The 26,696-nt window shown below is 34.7% G+C and overlaps 5 protein-coding genes across 5 annotated transcripts; 2 read left to right on the top strand and 3 right to left on the bottom strand.

Moving 5' to 3' along the window:
* Positions 339-4,879, bottom strand: LOC105172615 (bifunctional riboflavin biosynthesis protein RIBA 1, chloroplastic). Its single transcript, XM_011094132.2, has 7 exons — positions 4,692-4,879; positions 3,138-3,495; positions 2,838-3,059; positions 2,214-2,536; positions 1,801-1,930; positions 1,027-1,323; positions 339-838 (listed from the first exon to the last, which is right to left on the bottom strand). Exons 1-7 carry the CDS (start codon positions 4,739-4,741, stop codon positions 623-625), a joined length of 1,596 nt encoding a protein of 531 aa, XP_011092434.1. The 5' UTR covers positions 4,742-4,879; the 3' UTR covers positions 339-622.
* LOC105172614 (BRCA1-associated protein) lies at positions 8,285-12,199 on the bottom strand. The gene is made up of 11 exons (XM_011094131.2): positions 11,644-12,199; positions 11,238-11,346; positions 11,017-11,131; positions 10,700-10,797; positions 10,354-10,460; positions 9,971-10,217; positions 9,672-9,725; positions 9,319-9,462; positions 9,168-9,232; positions 8,764-8,818; positions 8,285-8,680 (listed from the first exon to the last, which is right to left on the bottom strand). The coding sequence occupies exons 1-11, from the start codon at positions 11,946-11,948 to the stop codon at positions 8,522-8,524; spliced, it is 1,458 nt and encodes a 485-aa protein (XP_011092433.1). The 5' UTR covers positions 11,949-12,199; the 3' UTR covers positions 8,285-8,521.
* LOC105172613 (polyadenylate-binding protein 2-like) lies at positions 13,902-17,125 on the top strand. The gene is made up of 6 exons (XM_011094129.2): positions 13,902-14,059; positions 14,182-14,284; positions 15,610-15,680; positions 16,298-16,489; positions 16,614-16,744; positions 16,909-17,125. Exons 1-6 carry the CDS (start codon positions 14,012-14,014, stop codon positions 16,955-16,957), a joined length of 594 nt encoding a protein of 197 aa, XP_011092431.1. The 5' UTR covers positions 13,902-14,011; the 3' UTR covers positions 16,958-17,125.
* On the top strand, positions 18,332-21,838 carry LOC105172823 (phospho-2-dehydro-3-deoxyheptonate aldolase 2, chloroplastic). The gene is made up of 5 exons (XM_020697266.1): positions 18,332-18,942; positions 19,846-20,123; positions 20,226-20,502; positions 20,657-20,902; positions 21,245-21,838. The coding sequence occupies exons 1-5, from the start codon at positions 18,898-18,900 to the stop codon at positions 21,509-21,511; spliced, it is 1,113 nt and encodes a 370-aa protein (XP_020552925.1). The 5' UTR covers positions 18,332-18,897; the 3' UTR covers positions 21,512-21,838.
* On the bottom strand, positions 23,800-25,031 carry LOC105172612 (protein EXORDIUM-like 2). Its single transcript, XM_011094128.2, has one exon. The coding sequence runs from the start codon at positions 24,975-24,977 to the stop codon at positions 24,063-24,065; it is 915 nt and encodes a 304-aa protein (XP_011092430.1). The 5' UTR covers positions 24,978-25,031; the 3' UTR covers positions 23,800-24,062.

Below are 26,696 nucleotides of genomic sequence, written 5' to 3'. Positions count from 1 at the left end.
TTAAATGGAAATTAGATATATTATACTGAATTTTATTTATTTTTACCAACTCTTATATCTTTCATTCTTATTTTAAACTTGTCTCGATTTCGTAATCAATTAATATTATCGATCTCAAATAGATAAGATCCAAACTTTACCCGATTCTTTTGGATATAATTTGGATAAGACCCTATGGGTATATTACATGTTAGAATATGGGTAGAGTACGAAAAATTGCTATGGATATCTGTTGGGTCCGAGTCCGGATAAGGCGATACCCACCCATTGACTGACCAAGTATTGGGTTTGGGTTTAGTCATTATTATTTGTGCATTGAATTTATAAGAAGATCAACAGAACAAATTCCATCCAAGCTTGAAAATGAATTATTATCAATGCTGCTGATTCTTTGCAAGTTCAGACTCAAATCAGCTGCTGCAGCCAAATCTAAGCTAATCACCTGATGACATAATTAACATTAACAGCTTAGAAACAAAACTATGTGTTATTCCAATCTTGCCTGGTACAATGCAGTAGCTTTGTTCTTCAACTCCATCGACATACCTCGCCAGAATCGGCATGTTCAAAATGGGCAGATGCTTATGGCAGATTGGCCATTTACATCGGTCATTCATTTTTGCTAGTGATGGCTGGTTGGGTGGCCATTCACATCTGCCGCATAAACGTGTCCCATTTTGGAATGTTTCGTCTCCAAATATCTCTTGTTTTCCATTGTGATGGGAGTAACTAATGGAACCCTGCCTGCAACAGCCAAACCGTAGCCCTTCAGACCGATGTACTTTGCAGGATTGTTTGTCATTAGCTTCATTGTTCTAACCCCGAGATCTCTCAGTATCTGCAGAATGGTTCCACAATTATAAGATGAAAATTTCTACAACCCCGTAGACCTATTTGATTGACGTAGGACAATGCGTTGCAACACTCAAGTATGCAGCAGTTAGTGGCCCAATGATAGCCAAACCATATGGGCAAAATCCACCAAACCGCATGTAATGGTAACAGATTATGTTTGATTTTTCATACCTGAGCACCAATCCCGTACTCTCTTGAATCAACAGGCAAACCCAGCTCCTCATTTGCCTCAACAGTATCATGCCCATCGTCTTGCAGATTGTAAGCACGAAGTTTGTGGCCCAAACCAATTCCACGTCCCTCATGACCACGGAGGTAAATTAGAACACCCCTGCCAGCTGCTTCAATCTGTTGCATTGCCAGTGCCAACTGGTTCCCGCAATCACATCTGGCTGATCCAAATATATCTCCAGTGAGGCATTCTGAGTGTACTCTGACAAGAATATCTAGTCCGTCCCTAATATCACCCTATCCACACCATAAATATCACTGTAAAAGTGTTCTAATTCTGAGAATTCACAAATGGTGAAAGCATAAAACTGCAACTTACCACTCTTTGTATGTTACAAATGATCCAGTACAGTTGCTATATAAAGAATTTTAAAGGATAGCAATAGGCATAATTCAGATTGGGCATCCAGTGCCCACATTTCCTTCAGAGCCCTCCAGCCTATGCAAAAGTCGATGGTAATTTTGGTATCTAGCTCCTTTACTGGAGCTACAGTGCCTTCCGAGTTTCAGTAAACCAAATAATCCCTTGTATATGCATTTGACAAAAGAAACTCTAGCATGCTTTAGGCTACATCAGTTCAGTATTATTAGGATACGTCAATAGGGTGACGATGCGAAGAGAAATGGTCTGTCGTAATCGCTTCAAATCCGAAGTATGCGTAAAATAGAGAAACTTGAAATGTGCACTATATCAGAGTTCCCCATAATGCTCACCTTAACCATTGCAATATGCTCAATCCCATCCAAAATTGACCTATAGCAATATGCAGTGAATGGGCCCCATATAGTTGGTATACGAGCAGCAGAGGCATGTTCCACTAATCTATTTCTCTTCCACCTATATCTGCAAATCAATCATGTGTCAACCCTTGCACAAGATGCTATTGATACAGATGAGAATTCTGCCGGAAAATCAGAGCAGCGATTGAGGGGAGGGCATATCAAAGTTGGCACTTCCAAAGAAAATTAAGCAAAACTCATATCAACTAGATCTTATCCTCTGGCCACCCACCTCAGAAATAATAAAAGAAAAGCAAGGCCTCCACAAATGTAAAGCTTCATGAAATAAACATAACTTCAGAAATGTAGGCAAAGATGACATTTATGAAAGTAGGTTGACACACCACCTTATTAAATCTGCAATAGATACAATCTTCAAGTTTTCTTTCTGCGCAAATTGCAAAAGCCTTGGTAATCTAGCCATAGAACCATCATCATCAACAATCTCGCATAAAACTCCAGCATGATCTAACCCAGCTAGCATCGCAAGATCCACAGCAGCTTCTGTATGCCCAGCTCTTTTTAGAACACCACCCTCCCTGTACTTTAATGGAAATATGTGTCCTGGGCGGTTGAAATCCTCAGGCTTTGAATCTTTTGATGCGAGAGCCTTTATTGTTGTCGCCCTGTCATGTGCCGAGACACCTGTGGTCGTACCATGTTTGGCATCCTACAATGACGTCTTCATTTCGCTACCTCAGAGATTCATTTAGGACTATGTGTCTAACAAAAGCTTCTCAAACTCTTATAGATTTATGGTTTGCTTTTCCAAAAATTGTGTTTGATAATATGCACATCAGAAGATCACTCCCTGACTGCAAACAGAGTACCACCCAGAGGCATTTATGCTAAAGAATATGTGGCACTCTTAAAAGAATCAGAATACTAAGCAACTAAACAGAAAATAATTAAAAAAGGATACTTCACGAAAAGCATGTATTTCATAGTTTGCTCATGAAGAGAACACTTACCACTGAAACAGTGAATGCAGTACAGAGTTTCTCCTCGTTTTCTTTCTGGCTTACCATCAGGGGAAGCTGCAATCTCTCCAAGTCTTCTCCTTTCATGCTCACACAAACTATTCCAGTTCCATGCTTCACAAAGAAAGCCATGGCTTCTGCCGTAACTTTTGATGCAGCCATTATTAGATCCCCTTCATTTTCTCGATCCTCATCATCTACAACAACAACCATCTGCAATGTAGGTTCAAAGCAATGGCTAAGTAACTAATTGAGCTGTCATAAATATCATACAGCAATGTAAAGACCGACCTTTCCATTGTAAATGTCTTCAATGGCCTCTGGAATAGATGAGAAACCTTCTGATGGCAGGTCTAAATCAAATTCATCATTTCCAACAGGGAAGCCACTAGTAGTTGGAGCCATATCAGCTGAAAGTACTACATAATCAGATTGTACCTCGACCCCACCAAATAAGTCACTGATGAGAGCATTACTTGCCACATTAGAACCAGCAGAATGACGAACAAGGTCGCCTTTCCCAGAGAATAGTGACGATTTAGGTTTCAAACAAGTATTGATACTGGATCCCACTTTTCCACTCAGCTGCTTGCAGGACTCTACACCATTCAAAGAATGCATATTTCCACATTGGAGCCCATTGAACTGTCTGGATGCACCATAAAAGCGAAGATCAGCTAACAGTATGCATCATAATTGAGAAGACGGACAAAGCTTGACTAACTGCAAAGTTGTTCACATACAATACATGAACGATAGTTTCAGATTCCGGCAAACAGGACCATTCACAATCCAAACTCGTATAACAGCCCAAACCATGCAATGCTAGGAGAGGTATTTTAGTCTAAGCAGTACCATACACATAACTCAAATATCTGGAGCTATAGAACAAACACCTACCTTTTTCTGTATCAGCCTAAGTACTTTCAAACACAAATTAGCAAATTAAACGGAACAAACAAAATAGATTTGTCCTATTCGTGATACAAGTGATATTTGGTTTCTAGAGACTGGGATCAAATAAAACTCTTGAGCACAACATTTAAGATCATTTAACAACAATAAAACCGGATTCTTTGGAGCTTAATATTTAATTGCTCGTTGACAGGAATCTACTTCTTAACAAAAGAAAAGTAAATGAGATTATATACTCAGGCCCCTTAATTATAACATAATTTAGCACAGCTCTCAAATGTCAGAGTGCCCAACCACTCAAGCCTCCTACGGCAGAATGAAAACACGGTTACCACCAAACCCCACACCAAAACTCATAAAAATTCTACAAATACGCATTCTTGATTAATATAATTGCGAATAACTAATGCAAGCGCACCGAAAATTTCACCTTCAACCTTAACCCAAAATATTTTCTCTTTAAATAACATAAAAACTATCCACCGCTGCAGATGTTGTAAGTGTATGCAATCTCAAACATTTTGCATCACAAGTAAAACTAGACGAGAAATAAAACATCATAAGCGGATAAAACACAACATATGTCTCACGTCAGCATCTACACTCCATCATTACTTAAGAAGGGTATAAAATAATCGGCAGCGCACATCCCATTACCAACGCAAAAAACCATTGGCTTTAATATTTAAAACACCTAAACAAACATTAGATTATCCAAAACAACAAAAGGAAAGCACGAAACCCCACCCGAACTACTCTACTTTCTTAACAAAAGAACGTATATGAATTTTGGCTTTGCATGAAACATAAACCCCACATGATATTTCAACTCAAAAATCCCAAAACTACGCATTAACACGAGCCAACACCGATCGAAAAGACGCATCTTTCGCCAATAACAACACTGATTGCCAGAGAAGAGAGCCTAACCGACAGCGAGACGGAGTGGCGGGAGAGCAAGAAAAGTAAATCGAAGCCATCTGATTGGGCGATAGCTAAGAGCGCGGCCTTGATTAAAAGTTTCTGGAGAAGAACAACAGAAGAATGGCGGGTGAAAATTGTACGGAGTTCTTACACTGCTGATGAGAGTGAAGGGAGGCACAGAATGAGAATGAAACAGTAGAGGTTATGAAGTTGCTACTGACGCGGGTAATGTATGTTGCGTCACCACCCAATAGGATTTTCCTTCACTTTTCTTTTATTTCATATGATTTTTTTTTTTTTTGTTCAAAATTTTTGGTAAACATAATGTAAATTGGTTTATAACAAATTAAAGTTGGTTTGAAGTTTAGTTCATAATTTTGTTCAAATTCTTGATGTTGATCATATCATATTCAGGGGTAAATTACTACCAACTTTGAATGAGTTTCACATAATTACAAATAGTTTCGTATTATTTGAAATCGCGTAACATTGAATCCATTCCGTTAGCTTCTGTTAGGTTTTCAATTAATTTTTATATAAAGTGACAAAAATATCATTTGGATTATAAATTAAAATTTCATATATTTTTTAGAATTTTTTAAAATATTTTTTATAAATAATTATTCCCTTATGATTATTTATTTTACTCATCCTTTTCTTTACATATTTTTCAATTTTTTTTTAGAAAAATTCAACTGTAACATAATCACGTCCACTTTTTCGTTTATGGGCTACATAATTATTTTCTATTCGAGAGTATTTTATAATTTTTTAAATAATTAGAGGGTATTTATAAATTATAATTATGTCAAACTTAACGAAAAGTAGCTATAATTTACCTTATTTGGAGATAAAGATTTGATATTTTGATGTTTGTAAGAAATAATGTATACTATTATATACTTTATAAATAATTTTTGAGTAAATTAAATGAAGTCTCCTTAAATTTGTCATAATTTCAAATACCCCTTGTTGTACGGGAAATTATCAATCCCTCACTGGATTTAACGATCATCTAACAACTAGCTCAATTCGTTAGTTTGCGTCAGAGTTCTACCCATTTTTATCGATGAACTGATCATAATGCTTTATAGATTACAAACTTATTTTTGTTTTTTTTTTTTTTTTAAACTGAGTGGATAATTTTTTTTAATTTATCAAATTTTCTCAATCACCTCATCCAATTTTTCTACGTAAGTTTATAATTTTATATCTCCATTCAGTAATTATATAATTCATCAAACACCAGATGGTATTTGTAATTTTTCAAATAATAAGGCGTATTCGTACTCATATCAAATCTCATAGGAATCTGTTGTAATTTATCCTAATCTTGTTTAGAGCAAAGTAGGTGTAAATTACACTTTTGATCTTTATACTTTGGATCAAAATCTACTTTTGATCGCCCATTCTTTTGAAATGTGATTTTTATATCCCTAATTTTTGCAAATTATTAGGATTTCAGTCCAATAATATGTCAGGTACATATGTAAAAATATGTACATTCTTGATTGTTTAGGCTGTAAATTGGAAATTATATCCCTAACTAGCTAAAAAATTGGTAGCCAATCGTTCTGCCTAATTTCTAGGTATTGAGATCTAGTTGGTTTAATTCAGTAAAAAATAATAATAATAAAAAAAAATAAACCAATGAGGTCTAGTTCAATTAATGAAATTGAGATTCTATCGAATCCCACTATATACATGAGAGTTTGTTCTACTATGTAGTAGATATTGTTTAGATTTTATTTATCTGATATTACTAATAAGGTATGATTGTTGTAATTGTTTTTGGTGGCATTGATATTTCATAATAATGCTTTTAATCGAATTATTTCAATTAATAATTATTAAAATTGTCTTTGGTAGGTTTTGATATTTCAAAGAATGCTTGTAATCGAGTTATTTCAATTAATAACAGTTTATCGCTTCAAATAAAAGAATTACAGTTACAGCCCTTAAATAGAAAATAATTATGTGACCCTAGTTGGTGAAGTGGACATTACTATTTTACCCTTGTTGAAATATTTTTATAAAAAAATTAAAAATATAAAACTTTTAAGAGTGGGTAAAATGAATAATCTATAGGGAATATTAGTCCTAAAAATATTTTTTAAAAAATAATAAAATATTTATAAAATTAAAATTTATAATCAAACAGGATATTTTGGTCAGTTCACTATAAAAGTTAGATGGAAACCTAACGGACTCTAACGCAATAAACTCATATTTATATGAACGTTAAAATCATGAGGTATTTATAACTTTTCAAATAATAAAGATGTATTTATAATTATGTCAAATTTCAACAAGGGTGGTTGTAATTTTTTCAAAAAAATAATAATAATAATAAATAGGTTTAGATTTGGAGCAATTTGGTGTTGAATGCTTATCTAATGAGACGCAGCGGTCACCTTATATTGGTGCGTCCCCGGTGACAATAGTGTTATGATGACGCAGCGGTCACCTTATATTGGTGCGTCCCCGGTGACAATAGTGTTATGAGTGTGTCCATAAAAAAAAAAAGTGGATAGAAAAGTGTAGAAACTGGGCCAACATTTGATGTTAGCCAAACACCCTCCTAACATTAGCCTAATGTTTCATCCCTATCCACTTCAAACTTATAACATTTCTGAAATTTTAATAATTGAAAATTAATTATTATATACTAAATGCATTATATATATATATTATGTGATTAGTATAAAGTCTGTTAAAAAATAATTTAATTATATAATAGTATGATATTAATTTAATTTGATCTTTAATTCGTATAAGTTTTTATTGGGTAATTACACCTAAATTTTAGTATAATTATAAATACTTTTTAATTATTTGAAAAATTACCAATATCCCTGATTTTAAATGTCGTCTAACCATTAATATAATCTGTTAGTCTCTGTTAGCTTTCCATCAATTTTTTTTTATGAACTGATAAAAACTCTCTTGTATAAATCATAATTTTACTTCTTTTTTAAAATTGTATGAAAAAAAATTTCATGGATTAAGTATAATTTTTTTATAAATTTATAAATATTTTCGTCCATCTTGTGCAATTTTTTTTTTGTAATTTTTCTTTTAGAAAAAGATACAACAAAGCAAAAGTTGACAATTAATCTTAATCCAAAATTACATAATTTTATTAAATGATAAGAAATTATTTATAATTTTTTTGAATAATGATGAATATTCATAATTATACCAAATTTTAACAGAGATCCATCCTAATTTACTCTTATTTTGTTATGTGCCCATTTGGCTTTTGATTTCCCTTTTCCTCCATTAATAAAAAGAATGCATTTAATTAAAAGATTTACAATGTGATAAAAATGTTTCTTCTGATTACGTTTGAATTAAGAGATTTGAAGGTAGGAATTTCAAATTTCTGAAAATAAATTCGAAGAAATGTGATTTTTTTCCATATTAAAAAAAAATCAAATTCTTTGAATCTCGTTTTGAACTATATTATTGTAAATAAAAGCAAAAGTGTAGATTATCAAATTAGTTATTTGATAAAATACTCAATGACAGGAAGTATGTAAGGATGGAAAAAGTAACAAATTGAAGAAAAAGGGAAGAAAAGATGAACAAATCCATGGTTTTTGCAAACACATCAATTGCATAGCATTTGTTCCTTCTCCGGACAAACGTCAGGTTGCTTGCCATATTACAAGCCTTGAATTTACAACAATATTTCTATCAATCATTCTAAATTTTGCAGTGAATTTACAACAGCAGGGGCAATGTATTTTCCATGTCAAAACAGAAAATGCAGCAAAGAAGCAGCAGATGGGATGATGAACCTGCACAATGTGATCTTGAAAGGTGTTCGGACTTTAATTTCGTCGTCGGCCAGACTTTGTGTGCCGTTTCGGGTTGCCAGAAGACGATTGGTTCGACTCTACAGGCAAAATAGTCCCTCCTCTAATGCCGTCTGAGTCTTCCATGCTTGTAACCATTTTTTGGGCTTCAACATAAACTTTTAGGTCTCTTATCTGCGATTCAAGTATAACATTGTAGCTTTTTTTGCTCGTACCTGGATAAATTGAATGCTACTATGCCAAGTATGAGCTTGTACCTGTTCTTGTAGATCTAAAATCTTTTCATCCTTCGACTTGAGACTCGATCTTAACCTATAAAAATGAGTATGAGATAGTTAATGAACTCGGAAAACCTAAAAGTTGCCAGTACTAGCATGCACCTAGTTTAGAAAAATGAAAAGCCTCCGGTGCAACCATTGAATTTAGCATTCAAGTATGGACCACTGCAATATTATGCAACACAAGATTGGTAGCTTGTGAAACGAAGTACTTCAGAGATGGAACAGAGAGGGCGCTCAAAAGCTCAATTATTTCTAGACTTCCAGTAAGGCACCGACTATTTGATTAATAAGTTGAAAGAGCATTTTTCTCCAAGCGTCAAGAAGTAAATACCAGCTTATGAAATAAGACCAACATATGCCAGTGGAGAAAAAGTAATTACCTTTCTTCAATTTCCTTGAACTTGTTCTGTAGGAATTCTTGTTTCTTCATAAGCTCTTTATTCCTCTGAGACACCAATGAGAAAAAAATGAGACATTCTACATCAAACGGCATGGAAATTTAACAAACCATAAATAGAACAAGAAGTTCACATCTGCAACAGCCTTCTTTTCGTCTGCATATTTTTCCAATTTGTCTTCTAGATCATGCGTCCGTGAAAATATAGCCTTCTGGACAGCTTTTGCCGTTGAGCTCTCTTTTCTACTTTTTTCCTCAGCAAGTAATGATTCATAATGCTGACAGACAGTGAGATAAAAATATAAGAAGTTAAAAGAAACTAGCCACTGATCTCTCACAACTTGTGTATCTAGTTCGATACTCTACCATCTTGAAGTCTATTGCTCAAAGAAATATATCTAGGACCATAAAAAAAGAATATGAATTCAGCAATCACCTATCAAAACCCTATACTATTTCAAACCCAATCGATCTAGGTTGTACCTACTTGTCTCTGAATATCCAGCTGACTTGCAAGAAGACGGTTGTACTCATCCAGAATCTATTGGCAAAGAGAAAAAAGAAATGAATCAAACATCTGATGATATCAAGTGTTCAATATATAGTGTCCATCCAATCTAAAACTGACAAATTCAACCTTATAGCACCACCACTGGGTGCTGTCATTTCAAAAAGTAAGAGCTACCCCATAAAAAGTGATCCAAGGAAATTTACAGGCTGAGTGTTAAATCATTTCTCAAACTGCAGTAAAACTGTATAGTCTTTTTGAAGATGAATGAGAAGTACCCCTTCAATTTTGCTGCTAAAGAGGGCGCCGTCCAGTCCTTCCCCTTCATCACATCCACATGTTCCACATTCTTCAACTGAACTGCACCTTGAACTCACAATGGCGGATTTCCCATCAACTTTTGATTGATTCAACCGATGAACATATCTGTCTCCCACATAATCCCAGATTTGTTGCTTTTCCAGTTCTAGGGAAAAATGATGTTTCTTGTCACTCCAATGTCCACTAGCATGACCCTTTTCATATCTATATCATACAAACTATTTAGCCAGATAATTTGAAATCCTCAAAACAGGGTAGGACCAATCAAAAATCACATGGTTAATGACATCGGGCCTCAAAATAAAGCAACTATAACCCATGATAAAGTAAACAGTACTACCTTCCACATCCTACAAAACCACAGATCAAACAGATCCAAAGGTTCTTGAGAGTTCCACATACAGCACAGACCGGCCTTTCATCTTGTTCCTGACAAAGTCGACAAACCTGCAAAGAAGAGGGGAAAAGCAACAACGCAAAGCTACTAAAAGCATTCTCATTGTTCTCAAATAAAATGAATGGAGCTCTTCATGAACTCATGCCTAAAACTTGCCAGTTGGTTTACTGAAAACATAATAGCAACAAGTCAAACTACAAAGGTATTGACCACTGTGTGCTTAGTATAAATAAATATCATATAAAGCGAAAATGAAAAGGAAATTAACATAAAATCAGCGGACACTAACCGGGCAAGACAAATAGGTCCATTTGGAGACGCAAGAACAATGAAAAGAATGGTCACACAACGTGCTCTGTATTCCACTAGTATCTGGGTCCAATCGCTCTAACATTTTCACCAAAAAGAAGACATCGTAACCACGAGAAATCTCATTATTTCATCATCCATAAACTTGAAAAGAGCAGTTCACACGCAACAGAACATACCCCTTAAAAAGAAAAAGCAGTAGATGAAAGCACGAAAAAACAGGAAGCACAGACAAAAAAACCAGGGACAAATCTATTCACACACAAGAAACACATTCCGCGTGGCAAAGAGACTGACCAAGACAAACAGGACAGGAGGGCAATTCAGTATAATCAGGTGGAGGTATACTAGCGACTTCTGCAGATTCAGTGTACTCAACTGCTTGAGCAAAATATATATGGCAAACCTCAACCTGAAAACACAATTATCAAACCAGACGAGATCAGGAGGAGAAAAAGAAAAACAGTATACCGAGGAACAATGCGAATGTACATCTTTTGAGTAAATGATCATGGTACCTCAGATGGCTTGAATCTTTTGCCGTTGTAACTACAGTAGAACCCATCAGCCGCCAACTGACTTTCTAGCCTGATCAGAACACTATACCTGTCCTCCATTCCATCATTCCTGACAGATACACATACACATACCGGAATGGCCAAACAACAAAAACAAATTAACAAAGCTAGTAATTAAATAAGACACACAAGCATAGCCTTCAAAGAGAAGAAGCAAAGAAAACAATGATCCTACAAGTTTATATCCGATACTACAATTCCAAAGGGTAAACTCACATACTACAATTCCACACTGATTATCACATACTACAATTCGACAGGGTAAATCTAAATACTGATATTATAATCCACCACAACACAAAGTTCTTCTCCCGCCCGCATTATACATTGTACTTGAAGTTCTTACCTTAGGAAGAGGATTTCTTCAAAGTGAGGGACGTGATTCCCACAGAAGAGGAGGAAGTCATCCGAAGACAAATAGTTGGGGACGGCCACCACGAAGACCAGAGTGGTGCGAGCGCTGATATTGGCAACGGTGACGGCAGGGACGGAGGCGGACGGCAACTGACGGAAGAGATGGGCCACTCCCATCAGTTGGGCGGGCTTCAGATTAGTATTCGCATTCGGGCCGGCGGCGGCGGAGGTGGTGGAAGTGAGGGTGGTGTGGAGAGGTTGAGGGAAGTCGACGGTGTGGAGTTTGAGGGTGAACATCTTCTTCCTTTTCTCTTTGATTTTCAGAAATTGTATTGAGGGTCTTGAAGAAAACTTGGAATCAAAGCTAGGGTTCAAGAAAAATCATGGGAAAATCAAATGAAATCTTGGGAATTGAGAGAGTTTGTTTGGAAATTTGGAATGATAAGACAGATCATCTTTGAATTGCTTTGATTGTTGTGAACTATCTTAGATCAAACTTTGAATTGCTTTAACAATTATGTAAAGAGTAGTAATCCATACTTCAACTTCCCCTCCTCAATTGATTACGTAATTTGATATATGAAGATTCAAAATAAGAATTTTGTGCATTTTCTCTCAATATTAATTGGGCAATATTATATTTTTGATTTTGTAATTATAGGTTATTAGTATTTTTTATTTTTTTTTATAAAGGTAATTTTCATTAAGTAAAAAAGTATAACTGTACAATACAACTTGCTTAATTTAAGCGATTTCCTCGACAGGCACAATATTGCTAATAGTAGTAGGTCAGTGCACCCACAATGCATATATTTCTATGTACTCCATCAAATCGCTTAATGTTGCGCTCACGCCAAATATGGTACACATACGAGGCCAATAGTATTTTTTGTTCTATTATTTACTCTACTTACATGTTTATTTTATTTTATTTTTTTTACAAATTTAGTCTTTAATCATTTTTTAACAAATTTAGCCCATATTAACAATTTTGATGGAAACAATCAAAATCGAGATTTACTCATTCATAGAAACTTGACTAATTGGAGTAAGTTGCAAAACAAAAATTGTTAATAATCCATAATTACGAGAAAGAAAATATATAATGTTGTGGTAATAATTATTTATAATAAATTAGAATACTAAAATAAATAAATAAATATTTATACAATTTGTTCAGTATGAGGGATTATTTTTTATTGACACATATCAATTAATATACCATTATGTATGTTTATTTTTATGCAAAATTGTCATTTTTTTTGTATTAATATTATATTCTATTCATTGTATAAAATTATTAAAATAATATTTAACATATATCAATACTAATGAATTAATTATTTTATTTTTTATTAAGTAAGGATTAAACGCACTCAGCCCCTTTGAATTATTGTTGATCAACAGTTACCTTTTAAATTAATAAATATAATTGTTAATTACCCCTGATTGAACAATCCCTTACTTGAATAATTATATTAATCTCAATATATGTTAATATTTTATAATTAAATTATTGCTAAATTATTTTCTAGCAAAAAAGAACTTTTAGTAAGTGAACAGTTTAAATTAAGAGCAGAGTAATAAGTTAATAAATTTAATAAATTAATAATAAATATAATATACCATCATATATACTTTGGAATAAAACTAACAATATACAAGTTTAATCAAAACTTAAACACTTGTAAGAAAAATTGAATAAAATTTTGTATCTTATTTTATAAAGAAAATATTTTTATCAAATTGATTTGTAATTTATTCATTTTTATCTAAAAAATTTAAATAGTTAATAACTTAATTTTATTATAAAATTAATAAAATATTTTACATGAAAGTCTTTTATATATTTATTATACATTTATTACTTAACTTTGAGTTTATAAGATGTAATAAATTTAAAAATATTTAACTTACCAATTATATTTTGTTTTATTATGGTTAAGATAAATGTTTTTCAATTAAAAAAATTAATTAAATTAAAAATACAAAATTATTAAAAATAAAAATCCTTTAAACTACAAATATATATATATAAAATATAAAAACAATTCGTTCAAATATTTAGTTGTAGAGATAAATACTATATTTATTAATTTAATTTATATTAAAAATAATTTAGACGGACAAAGTGTATTTTTTATTCATTAATTAATAATATATTAAATTTTAAATTATGCAAACGTGTTTAATAAGGATCTTAGATAACTGTATCAACCTTCTACAAGTTCGAGGGGGACGTAAACGGAATAATGCCGATTTCCAAGGGCTAGAACTGTCACTTTAAGTGTACGTACTATTTTCAAGGCACAAAAATACCCTCTCTTCGCGAAGTGTGTCTGAGAGAGAGAGAGAGAGCGATGGAGGGCGACGTCGAGATGGCGGCGGAGGAGGAAGGGGCTGCCGTTGTAATGAATCGTTCCATCAATCCTTTCCCAATGTTTTTTTTTGGTTTAATCAAATTTGGGTTCGATTTTGTTTTGCAAATCATAAAAAAACCCTAACTTTTGTGTAAGCATATGGTGGGTAGGAGCTGGATGACATGAAGAAGAGGCTGAAGGAGATGGAGGATGAAGCGGCTGCGCTTCGGGAAATGCAGGCGAAAGTCGAACAGGAGATGGGTGCAGTTCAAGGTTACCCCTTTTCCCTCTAAAGCTTCTATTTTTATCCTTGGGGTGTCTTGTTTCCTTTTATGTTAGTTAGAATTTAGAAGTTGGCTATACTTTTTGTGTTTAATCCGGTTAGAATATATTAGTGTGGCAAGAGACGGCGTGTAATGTGAAAGACGTGGTAATTGTATGTTGATTAGTGTCGACGATGTTAGCTCAGTCCTGATATCCTATGCATGTTGTTAAGGATGCTTATCTTCTAGTGAGTCTGGCGAAGCATTTCTGGAAATTTGATTGGAGATGAATGAATTTTTAAAATTGATTCTTAGGGGATTGGATTTGCTATTATTTAGCTGTGGAGACACCATTTTTCTGTTGTTGTCGTGTAGCTTTAGTTGGTAGTATTGATTATGAAACTTAAAATGTTTGATTAGGCTGTAAGGATTGAGGACTTCTTCTCATCATGACGAAGTGGGACAGGTACATCCTTCTATTAGAAAGCTTGTTATTGCTGCTGAAGCCTGAAGCATTAGAAAGAGGACAGCAAGAAAGTGTGTTTTTTGGTGCATGTAAACACTTGTGTCCTATGGTGTGGTTGGGTGCATTGGAATTGGATCCACACCCCTTCTAGGATGTGAATGCTATTGAAGGTTTTCTGTTGTTTTATTTGTTTCCATGTGGTTTCTTGGTCTGATTGTAATTCCTATATTATGGAACATTTTTCTTCCTGATATGTGGTTTGCGTTATTGGTTTTGTAACTTCATGTTGTGACATGTGGTTGAGTAGCTCTGTTGCCCTATTTGATGTCCTAGTCTTGTAGTTGGCGATTCTCAGCGTCTTCATGTAGTAAGATACTTGTTTGTGCATATAGACACAGATTTATGTCGTTGTCTAGCAAGACAAATGCTTGTTTTACCTAACTTTCGGACGTATAAACAGTTGATGGATGACTTTCGATTGCAATATACAGAAAAGAAAATCCAAGTAGCAACTATAAACGTAAGAGAATTTGTTTAACCACATAAAATCCTGCCGCATTTATTTTCGTTTCATATTTTCTGCATATTTTCACAGTCCCTTAAACAATTCCACCAAGAGCTGCCATGTCTCTAGTGTAATGGGGATTATTTTTAACATGAGCAGTATATCGGACTTGAGGATGCAGTTTGTCTCTTTTTTATGTTTAATGAAGGTGATGATACTTAATGCTTTTTTATCCTATATGGATGCATCTTTGCCTAAGTGACAATACCTATATAATATCATCGATGATGATAATCTTCTCTTTCTATTCAATTCTTGATGAACATGACTTACGTATACTCATATGTACGACTTTTTGCCACAGATCCTGCTGCTGCTGCAGCTAATCAGACAAATAGGGAAGAAGTGGATTCTCGATCAGTTTTTGTTGGCAATGTGAGATTTTTTATTTATGTGAAATTTCCATAGTCTTGTGGTCTCTTTCTATGAAGTTAGGTCTTATATCCACATGTATGTCATATCATTTATTTTAGGTGACATAACAATATACTTTTCTGCTTTCATTTTTAAGCTTTTAATCATTTTTTGACTTACTGTATCACAAATACATTAATACTCATGAGTCTAAAAATGTATTTGTCCTCTAGAAATGTAGAATATGGTTCCTATTTATTTATTTATTTTGTGTGTGTGTGTGTGTTGCATTCTTAATATGTTTGCCACATTAATTAACAAATCTTAGTTGATTAAGTGAGAAGGCATCCTTGCACGCATGTTGTGGTACGTTTTGAGAATTATTTGATATGTTGTCAGGTATTTTGTCGATGTTAAGTCTGTTGTGATGCTGTCATTTTACCTGATCTTTATGCTGTTCTGTTCACTGGGATTGTCCCTTCACAAATATGCTACTTGCTTCTGGTTCTACTGTATTTTGATTTTATATATGCAATGTGTATTACACCAGCAGGTATGCACTCATCTGAATCATTATTTGTTGGTTTCTGAAGGCGTTTTTTGGGATGTTGAAATTGAGTCTAGAATTTGCCTTATAGGTGGATTATTCATGTACACCGGAGGAAGTGCAGCAGCATTTCCAGTCTTGTGGTACAGTGAATAGAGTAACTATTAGGACTAACAAGTATGGACAACCAAAAGGATATGCATATGTTGAGTTCCTTGAACCTGAAGCTGTAGAGCAAGCTATTCTTCTGAATGAATCTGAACTGCACGGTCGCCAATTGAAGGTTGTGCTCCATCCTCCACTCATGTCATTTATGTATTCAAAACTATGTGACGTCACAGATATAGCTGCCATCTATGTCCGGATATCATCTAATTTCTTGAAGTGTTCCTTTGACTTCATTCCAGGTATCCGCCAAGAGGACCAACGTCCCAGGCATGAAGCAATTCCGCCCCCGGCGCTCCAATCCCTATATGGGCTTTCGATCTAGGACGCCATACATGCCTGCTCCATACATGTACTCTCCTTATGGATATGGGTATTAATCATTCTCTTTGCATCTTTGTATATGCATGGTTTGATCTATGTTTCGATGGTGGAATGCAAAATGCTCGAAACTAGATTTGTGAATTCTCACCCTGTTTAATCCCAACACGCCTATTAATTCCGAATTAGTGATGGATGTTTGTTGATGAATTGCAGGAAAGTTCCCAGGTTTAGAGTACCCATGAGATACAGCCCTTACTTCTGAGCCTCAAGTTTAAACTTACTGCTCCTGGATATTTCATGTACTTCACCTTTGAATGTTTTTTCCCTCTTCTTTCTATGTGATGTGTTGTGATTGGCAGTGATAGTGAAGCTTTTAGTGAAATCACATTAATCAATATCTGTAATTATGATCATTGCCTTCTTACCCATATTCTCAAGCCTCCATTTTCAAGAAGCCATTGTGATTGTGTAAGCAAAACCAAGGGCATGAACAAGAAACACTCCCTTCCCCCACCAACCAAACTCCTAATTTTTTCGCTAACATAATGTACGAGTGCATGAATAAGAACACCCTCCCCCGCCCTAAAATTAAATGGGTAAATTGCATCGAGCTTTTCTGATGTTTAATACAAGGACTAATTATACTCGTTTTTCTTGAGATTCGATGTAATTATATGTAAATTTGTTGTGATTTGAAAAATTACCTCCAATATTTTAAGGTTTGTTTTCGTCTAACAAATAGGTTCATTTATTATTTAAAATTCATTGAATTTGTTAATATTAATAAAAAAAATTGAATAAATATTGATATTTGCTTTATAATTAACTTGTTGCAAATTTTTTCAAATTAAACTATTCCTATAGCGGTGAAGGTGTATCTACTCACATGTATTTATGTGTAAGAGATGTATATAATGTTAATTTGGTCATAAAATTATTTATTTGATTAGCAATAAATTAGTAATAAGTCAATTGGAGGTAAATATTTATTTTATTCTGATTGTTTTTGTTAATATTAGTAAAATTGGTGAATTTTTGTTAATATGTGTACTTATTTGTTAGACAAAAGCAAAATTCAAGAGTATTAGATTTAATTTTTTAAATCACATTAAATTTACGTGTAATTATACCAAATTTCAAGGGAACGAAGTAATTATCCCTTAATCTAATATAGGCATGCCTCATTATCTGAGAAATTACTAGTATCTTTATTAATAATATTCGTGTTTACTGAAATTTTGTATTAAATTGTATAAAATATCATTTTAAATTATAAATTCTAATTTTATACATTTTTTAAAATTTTGTATCATCTTTTATAATAATGTCTGACCAACATTATATTTTTACATCCTTTTTTCATAATAACTTATCTAACATCATAGTATTTATATTTTTATCAATTTTTTCTTGAAAAAGGGTTAAACTTCAACAAGAATTGAGTTGATGCTTTTATTTTAGCGTTTACGAGTTATATAATTATATTATATAAAAGGGAAATTTCTCTATTATATAATTTATTATGGAAATTTAAAGTAATTTATTCTAATTAAATATAAAAATTAAACTGAAATTCTATAGACATGAAAAATTGTTAGAATCTGTCAGCAATCACTTCTCCACATAACATAAAAATCCACTCTTCTCATTTCTCTCTCTCCTTCTGAGCCATTCTCTCTCCAAATCTACTTTTCCAGTCTCTCCCTTACCCACTGCAAATTATGCAGGCAAAAGCTATGGCTCTCACAACCCCCGCCGCCGCCGCTGCACCCCACTTGCCCAACCCATTCCTCCACCCCGCCGCCGCATCCTCCAGACCCTCAATTTCCATCAAACCCGCCTCACTTCCGACTCCCTCAATTCGGATCAAGAACGATCTTTGCCGTCAAGTCCTCCAACCAACCGCCGTCAACCGCCACCACCACTACCCCACCACCTAAAAGTTGGAGTCTTGATAGCTGGAAATCCAAGAAGGCCTTCCAGCTTCCGGAGTACCCGGATGAAGCTACCCTCGAATCAGTCCTCAAAACTCTGGCATCCTTCCCTCCGATCGTTTTTGCCGGTGAGGCACGTAGCCTGGAGGAGAAGCTGGGACAGGCGGCTCTCGGGAATGCGTTTCTTTTGCAGGGTGGTGACTGTGCTGAGAGTTTCAAAGAATTCAGCGCCAATAACATTAGGGATACTTTCAGGGTGCTCTTGCAGATGAGCGTTGTCCTCATGTTTGGTGGTCAGATGCCTGTTGTTAAGGTCTTTTCCGTTTCTCTTCTTTTCACTATTTAAGATGTTACTGAAGAATGTTCCATTTTTTGTTTCCTTTTATTTTTCTTCTGATGTAGTAGTTTGAATGCATGTGCTTGGTATGTAATTAGAAGCTAAACATGCATAAAGTGCTATGTTGATTTGAATTCAAGTTTAGGGGTGAGAAGTCATCTGATGTGATTACTTTGTTGTTGTTGTTAGTATATGGAGTATGGTTTTGAAGTTCCCTAGTTGATAAAATTGTTGAGGTTGGTAGGATGATAATGTGGGAATTGTGTTAGTATGAATGTGGATGTTAATTACTTCAGCATCTTTAATTGTTCTTCGATTGTTTTTAGCAAGGATTTGCGGGAATCAAAAACTTCAAGATATAGGAAGATTTAGGTATGATCCTGAAGTGGGTGGGCATGGCGTCAGTGGATAATCCTGAAGTCAATTGCTCTATTATTTGAAAATTTTGACTGAGATTGAAACTTCATGTGCCTACCACAAGTGTGGATGGTCTTGGGTTGCTGAAATTGGTTTAGGAATCAAATCATGCTATTGTCTCCTGTTTTTGAAGCAGTAAGTAAGATCTGTAACAGAGCTTATACCCATTAAGATATAGGGAGGGAGGGAGGGGGGGGTTATAGTTTATAAAAGCAGCCATGCATAATTCACTTCTGTCTAAAAGCGTTGATTTATGGTATCATGATTTATAACCCAATATGAAGCCGTTCCTGCTCTGTTCCTGCAGAAAACCAGACTAAAGCTCACACCTACTTGGTTCTCAGAATATCTTTTTTATTTTTCTAGTACTGTATCCATTTGGTGCTATCACTGGTTCACTATCAACAATTAACAAATGGAAATTCAGTGATTGCCTTTTGTATCTTGGAACTGTACTCTTAGGTCGGAAGAATGGCGGGGCAGTTTGCTAAACCGAGATCTGATCAGTTAGAGGAGAAGGATGGTGTCAAACTGCCAAGTTATCGTGGCGACAATGTTAATGGAGATGCTTTTGACGAGAAATCAAGAGTGCCAGACCCCCAGAGAATGATTCGGGCCTACACACAATCTGTGGCTACCCTAAACCTGCTAAGGGCATTTGCTACTGGAGGATATGCTGCCATGCAGAGGGTCACTCAGTGGAACCTTGATTTTACTGAACACAGCGAGCAGGGCGATAGGTATATCCTATGCTTGTTTCCTTTTATCCAACTATTGGATTCCCGGAAATTCTCTTTTTCAATCCAAGGATTAAATCAATTGTTCCTGCTATTCTGAAAAAGGTACCGGGAACTGGCTCACCGTGTTGACGAGGCCCTTGGCTTCATGGCATCATGTGGTCTTACAGCTGACCACCCTGTCATGACCACTACAGAGTTTTGGACATCACATGAGTGCTTACTTTTACCCTATGAACAAGCACTTACCAGAGAGGACTCAACTTCTGGCCTTTATTATGACTGCTCGGCCCACATGCTCTGGGTTGGGGAACGAACAAGGCAACTAGATGGTGCTCATGTCGAGTTCTTAAGAGGAGTTTCCAACCCTTTGGGGATCAAGGTTCTCAGAATTATATATTTAACTTGATTCACTGATTACTTTTTGAAAATGAGTTGCTTACGGATATGATCCATATTATCATGGTTATATGTGAAAAGATGAACTATTGGGTAGTGGGTAATATTATATTGCATCCTTTTGTTTGTGATTGCAGGTTAGCGATAAGATGGATCCAAATGAGCTAGTGAAACTCATCGATATTCTGAATCCTGAAAACAAACCTGGAAGAATAACGGTGATCACCCGAATGGGAGCTGAGAACATGAGGGTGAAACTTCCTTATCTGATTAGGGCAGTTCGTCGGGCAGGTCAAATTGTCACTTGGGTCAGTGACCCTATGCATGGAAACACCATTAAAGCTCCTTGTGGACTGAAGACCCGTTCCTTTGATGCAATCAGGGTATTTTCTACCATCTCTTTTCTTCCTTACATTACATCCTTAGGTTGCTTCATTGTAATTATACCATGTTCTCCATGCTGAAGTAACTATATCAAGAACTTAACTGAAATTTCTCTTCCATTCAAATGCCATAAAAATAATGTTTTATTTTCAATCCTACTTTGTGGCGTGAAACATGTTGATATAACACCAGTGCAGCGAAAGATGAGTCCTAAAACCAACTGGCTGAAGCAAAAACACTAGTATATTAATTTGCACTATTCCTCAAAGGTCAAGATCATCCTATCTCCCAAAATATAAGGGTGATGTATTTCTTTACTAACTGGTCGTATATCTTGGCAGGCTGAGGTGAGAGCATTCTTTGATGTGCACGATCAAGAAGGAAGCTACCCTGGAGGCGTGCATTTGGAAATGACCGGGCAAAATGTCACAGAATGCGTCGGAGGGTCTAGGACAATCACTTACAATGACTTGAGTTCACGCTACCACACCCACTGCGATCCAAGGCTTAACGCTTCTCAGTCTTTGGAGCTTGCTTTTATCATAGCTGAGCGCCTTCGGAGGAGAAGAATTGGAACACAACGCACTCTACCCTCTTTGAGGTTGTAGGAAACTTCTCAACCTTCGGAGACTGCTTTAAGCAACGACGATTATTCTGAGTTATTTTAGTCCGGTACGTACTTATAATGGTTGCATGCATGTCAGTGCAAGTCTAATGAAAATGTTGAGGTAACTCATAATATATTGCAGCCCAAATGAGACTTGGTCTAGTCGGTCACAAAGTACTTCTATAGATGTTTATATATGCGAGTGGTTTTAGTTTTCGTTGGTCTAATTTGTTGGGACATGTTTTCTCAATAAGATTGTATGTTTACAGATGCAGATGATTTTCTCCTCCAGTTATTCTGGCATGTTCTAGGATGTAAGTTCATATTACGAGTGTTTGCGTTCTCAGCTTCTGCTTACAAATTCTAAATGGAAATTATCTACACGCACTCTAATCTTTTCTGCATTTTTTTCACACACTCCAACTTCATATTTCTACGAACACTTTTCACTTTTGATTTCGTTTTGTATTTCAACTTTCTTTAAAAGTTATGACGTTTTTTGTTTTTGGGTTTCCCGAAAGTACAAAATCTTGCAAAACTCATCTCTGAAAATAAGGTCTTGAATTAATGTTAGGGAGAAGGAAAATAAGTTAGTTAGAAAGACAGAAGTTGGTTTGGCAATCAATGATACATCCATTGACAATGTGGGAGAGATGCAGATCAATACCTAATTCTTGGAATAGTATGAGATGAAGTTGATTTGATGGATTGGTCGAAAAGTGATTGATCAATTTGTTAACAATCAAACATCTCTCCCACCCAAATCACCTCCAAACTACCCTAAAACCCTAATCCAAACTTACAAAATGTCTAATTTCCCTATCTATTTATAATAATAATAATAATAATATAGGGGGCAACGCATTGGGTTTGTAAGGGTTTGCCATAATTCGTTACCGGATCCGTCAAAAGATTCTTGAACTTGAACCTGACTTGACTCAGATTTTGAACCTGTCCGGTTGGATTTGATAGATTCAATTTAATATTTTTAAAATATTTTAAAAAATAATACTACCAAAATTTGATTAATATGGGATAATACTATTATTTAAGTTTTTTTTTTCAATAAATTTATACGTAGATATTTTAGGCTTTAAAGTATGAAAATTTTAAAATAAGTGGTGTGTAAATATATATATATATATGTATTAAAATATTTATAAAGTATTTCATATCACTATTTTAATAGTTAACCAAACGTTGACCCTATAAAAAGGGCGAAAAATTATACTTTCTTTAAAAAAAATATATTAAAATTACACTTACATGAAAACTCTAAGTCTACACATAGCCTTGTTTCGTTACGGTTTGATGAAAAATATTGACATTAATAGAAAATTTTACATAATTTTTTTATTATACACTTTCTTTAGTATTATTCATAATATTTTTATATTTATGAGAACGAAAATGTAATATATATAAAATTAAAATGATGTTACTATAATAAAAATTGTTCCCCAAAGTAGTCATTGAACATAAAGTAACGGTTTATGAGAAAAACTAATCAATGTTTTTTGTACTTTTCTTAATTCCTCGGTATATATATATATATAGTGAAGTGAATATCAATATTGCATATATTTTTTTAAACATGATATGAAGTATTTGAATACGAGTATGTTTGGTTAATATGAAAAGTGAGTTATAAGAAAAATGAAAGTAAAAAAGAGAATGTATAAGACATAGTTTGTTGTTGGGTTAGGGGAAGAGATGGAGTAAAAGTAAAACTCGATATATATGAAATTGCTCCGGAATCTTATTTTGTTTCTATTCAAAGTTGGATGAAAAAGTAAAAGTATAAAGCCAAAAAGATAAAAATAATTCTTCTCAATTTATTTTCTTCCTACCAAACAAGTGGAAATATTTGAGATTTACTTCTTTTCGAATCATATCAAATAATTTGAATAAAAACTATTATTTTTTTCCTCCCCTTTTACCTTTCCTTATCGTCTCATATGAACAAAAAGAATCCTTACCTTATACAATTTCACTAAATCATGAAAGTAAAATTACATTATCCTCGAAATACGTACCCAATTTAATTCCTAAATCATTTGGATATCATATTATAAGTATTATTACACTTTATATGTTAATTAATCTATATATTTAAATTATATACTAATATATATTATATAATTATAGACTATAATCTAGAGATAAGTGAAGAATATTAAAGTATACACCCCAAACTGATAACAACGAAACGAATGCTCCCTTCACCCCCAGCACTAAGGCTATTTTGTCCTACCCTTTCACGCACAAAAAGCCCATCAATCCAACGGCTCATATTTAATTTCACTTTTTCTTTATATATAATAAACAGTATTCCTTATTTTATTTCCCTATTGCAATCTTTCACCTTTTTCCTTTACATAACAAAACAAAATGTACAATCACACAAAGCGGACAAACCCCCAAACCCCATCATAAACCCTTCACCCGAGGCCGTGTATTAACATACGTACACCCGCGAGCAGCGGAACCTTGCCCCAGTTTTTCTTTGCCGTTTTTTTTTTTTTTGTTTTTAAATTTCTTTGTTGTTAAAATTAAACGAGTGTTGAACACTGAGATGTCCGAGGATCCCACATCGCCGGCAGCAGATACTTGCGGCCCTTCACCCCATGCGCATTGTAGCTAGCCCCCGTTGTCTTATCCGTCAGCACCCTACCCGTGTATCCCGGGTAAGCGCCCGACCCGAACACGCCCGTGCAAGCGCTGACCGCCTCCAGTGGAGCCGTGGGCGGTCCCTGGAAATACCCGTTGTTGAACGGGTTCGTCACCGTTCCCGCCAAAACCGTGGCTAGGTTGATCACCATGCCGTCGACCCCCACGTCGCCGTTCGGGGGAACAAGGGGCGGCGTCTGCGGCCCGTACAGCGGCTGGTGGAACGGCCACGCACAGTAGCCGGGGCACTGGGTTTCGGAGTTTCCCACCCACGCGTACGCGAACCGGGCTGGTCCCCGAGTAGACCCGTGGCTGCCGCAACTGCTCCTGCAGAAACCGTCGACGGCGACATCCTTCGCCGTCAGGACGACGTTCACCGCTCCGCCCGAGTGCCCACCCTTAGCGGCAAGGTACACAATATGGGAATTTTTGAGGGACTTCCCGAGGGAGTAATTCTCGTCGAGGAATTGTTTCCCGACGACGATAGCAGAAGAACCAGAACCGCCCTTGTAGTTCTCCGTCGTCTTCCACCAGGACGAGACGGAGGGCCGCGCTGTGGCCGGGGAGTTGAGAGATTGGAGAAAATCGACGATGACGGAGCGCTGGACAGGGGTGAACTTGCCGTACCAGATGAGATTAACAGTAACGGTGCCTTTGAGCAGAAGGCCGTTATGGTATTTGAGGACGAGGGGCTGTTGCTGCACCAGAGCCGCCATGGAAGAGGAGGTGAAGAGGAGAAAGACGAAGAGTGGTAAAAGCAGGGGAGACACAGTGGCAAAACGGTAATTACACGCCATGATTTCGTTTTTCTGTAGAGAGAGAGAGAGGGTGTTGGATATATGATAGGGTGCGGGCGCTGCATTTTATATGAGAGTGGGGGGAAGGAGGAGGACAGCTGTAAGAAGGGAAGTGTCAACATCAGACGACGACACGCAGAGAGATGCAAGTGGGAGATGGCCGAGGTTGCCAGGCTGTGAGGTTGCAGGGAATGACGTCTCTCTACTCCTCCATGCTATTTATCTTTTTTACACCCAAATTAAATTAACTTTAACAAACATTTAAAATGTATCATAATTATAACTTTTTTTATTATTTTAAAATTTTTATAAATTACAAATTATATTTTTAAAATTTATTATAATTATAAATATCTAAATAATATTTAAAAAATTATAAAGTAATTTTTAAAATTAACCAACGTTTAATGAATATCAACATATTATATTAGAAATATCATTAATTTCAAAAAATATTTATAATTTATAATAAAATGACATACTTGTAATTAAAAAAAAAAAAGGAGTTTATGGGGATTTAAAATAAAAGAAAAAAGGTGATGAGGTGGGAAGTCTAAGGTGAATAGAGAGGGGGGATGGGAGAGAGTGACGTGGAATTATGGGACTGCAGCTGGATGTATTGTTGACCTAAGTTTGTGTGTGTGCGTGCTTTCGCTATTTGGACTTTTGTGATTAGGAGTGGGACCCGCCCCTACTTGCATTATCCACCCCTTTTCTTCAACTTTTATATTTTTGCAAAAATTATGTTATATATTTTATATTTTATTTTACATATTTATACAAAATTTATGTCATCTCTATATTTTACATGTAATATTTTATTTTTTATAATTTTATCTCTTATTTATTATTTTTATGTATATTTTTGTACTTATAAAAAAAATACATAAAATATATATATGGAGTTAGGTTAACATCATTAATTTTTTTTGTATATATAAATTCAAAATTATTGCATGAGAATATTAATTGAGACGTAAATTTGATAATTCACTTAATTTTTTGCAACTATCAATATTTTTCGTTTAAATTCTAACAAATAAAATTCAGGTATAAGCAATAAATTTTTGAAAAGAGTGTGAATATAATTTTAAAACTTATATGCGAAAAAAAGTATAATTTCGCACTTTTAAATGAAGTCTAGATGCAATTTACCCTATTTTATATAAGACCATGAAAACATCTAATCAGATGTATGAATTTATAAGAAATTTCAAAATCATTTAAATAAAATATGTTTATAAGAAGAAAAAAGTAAAAAAAGATATGATTGGTTATATGTTTTAGTATTTGTATGTACAATAATTTAAAATTAAATAAACAAAGTTACTTTTGTGTTTAATTATAATTTAATTAGATGCTTGTGTTAATTAATAGAGTAAATTACATTAACACCTTCCTGATGTTTGATATAATTACAAATACATTATATTTATCCTTCTTGAGGTTTGTTCCGTCTTGTATTTAACTCCACCAATAGAGAGAGTGGATGTAATTCACCCTAATATATAAGATAGTCCGTATAATACTTAATGGACAAAAACGACTAGTTTATAAACAAAAATTACATTTAAGTACAAAATTTATGAGATCATAACATTTAACCCCTTTAATATTCTAAAATATTATAATTTGGTCCAAATGACATTTTCGTCGGAAAAGTTGGTCAAATCATAGTCAAATATTTTATCAGGGGTATTTTGAAAATAACATGCATGT

This window comes from Sesamum indicum, linkage group LG10, assembly GCF_000512975.1.
Source record: "Sesamum indicum cultivar Zhongzhi No. 13 linkage group LG10, S_indicum_v1.0, whole genome shotgun sequence".
Lineage (NCBI taxonomy): Eukaryota > Viridiplantae > Streptophyta > Magnoliopsida > Lamiales > Pedaliaceae > Sesamum > Sesamum indicum.
Note: the sequence above shows the minus strand (reverse complement) of the source record. Positions and strands in the feature narration are given on the sequence as shown.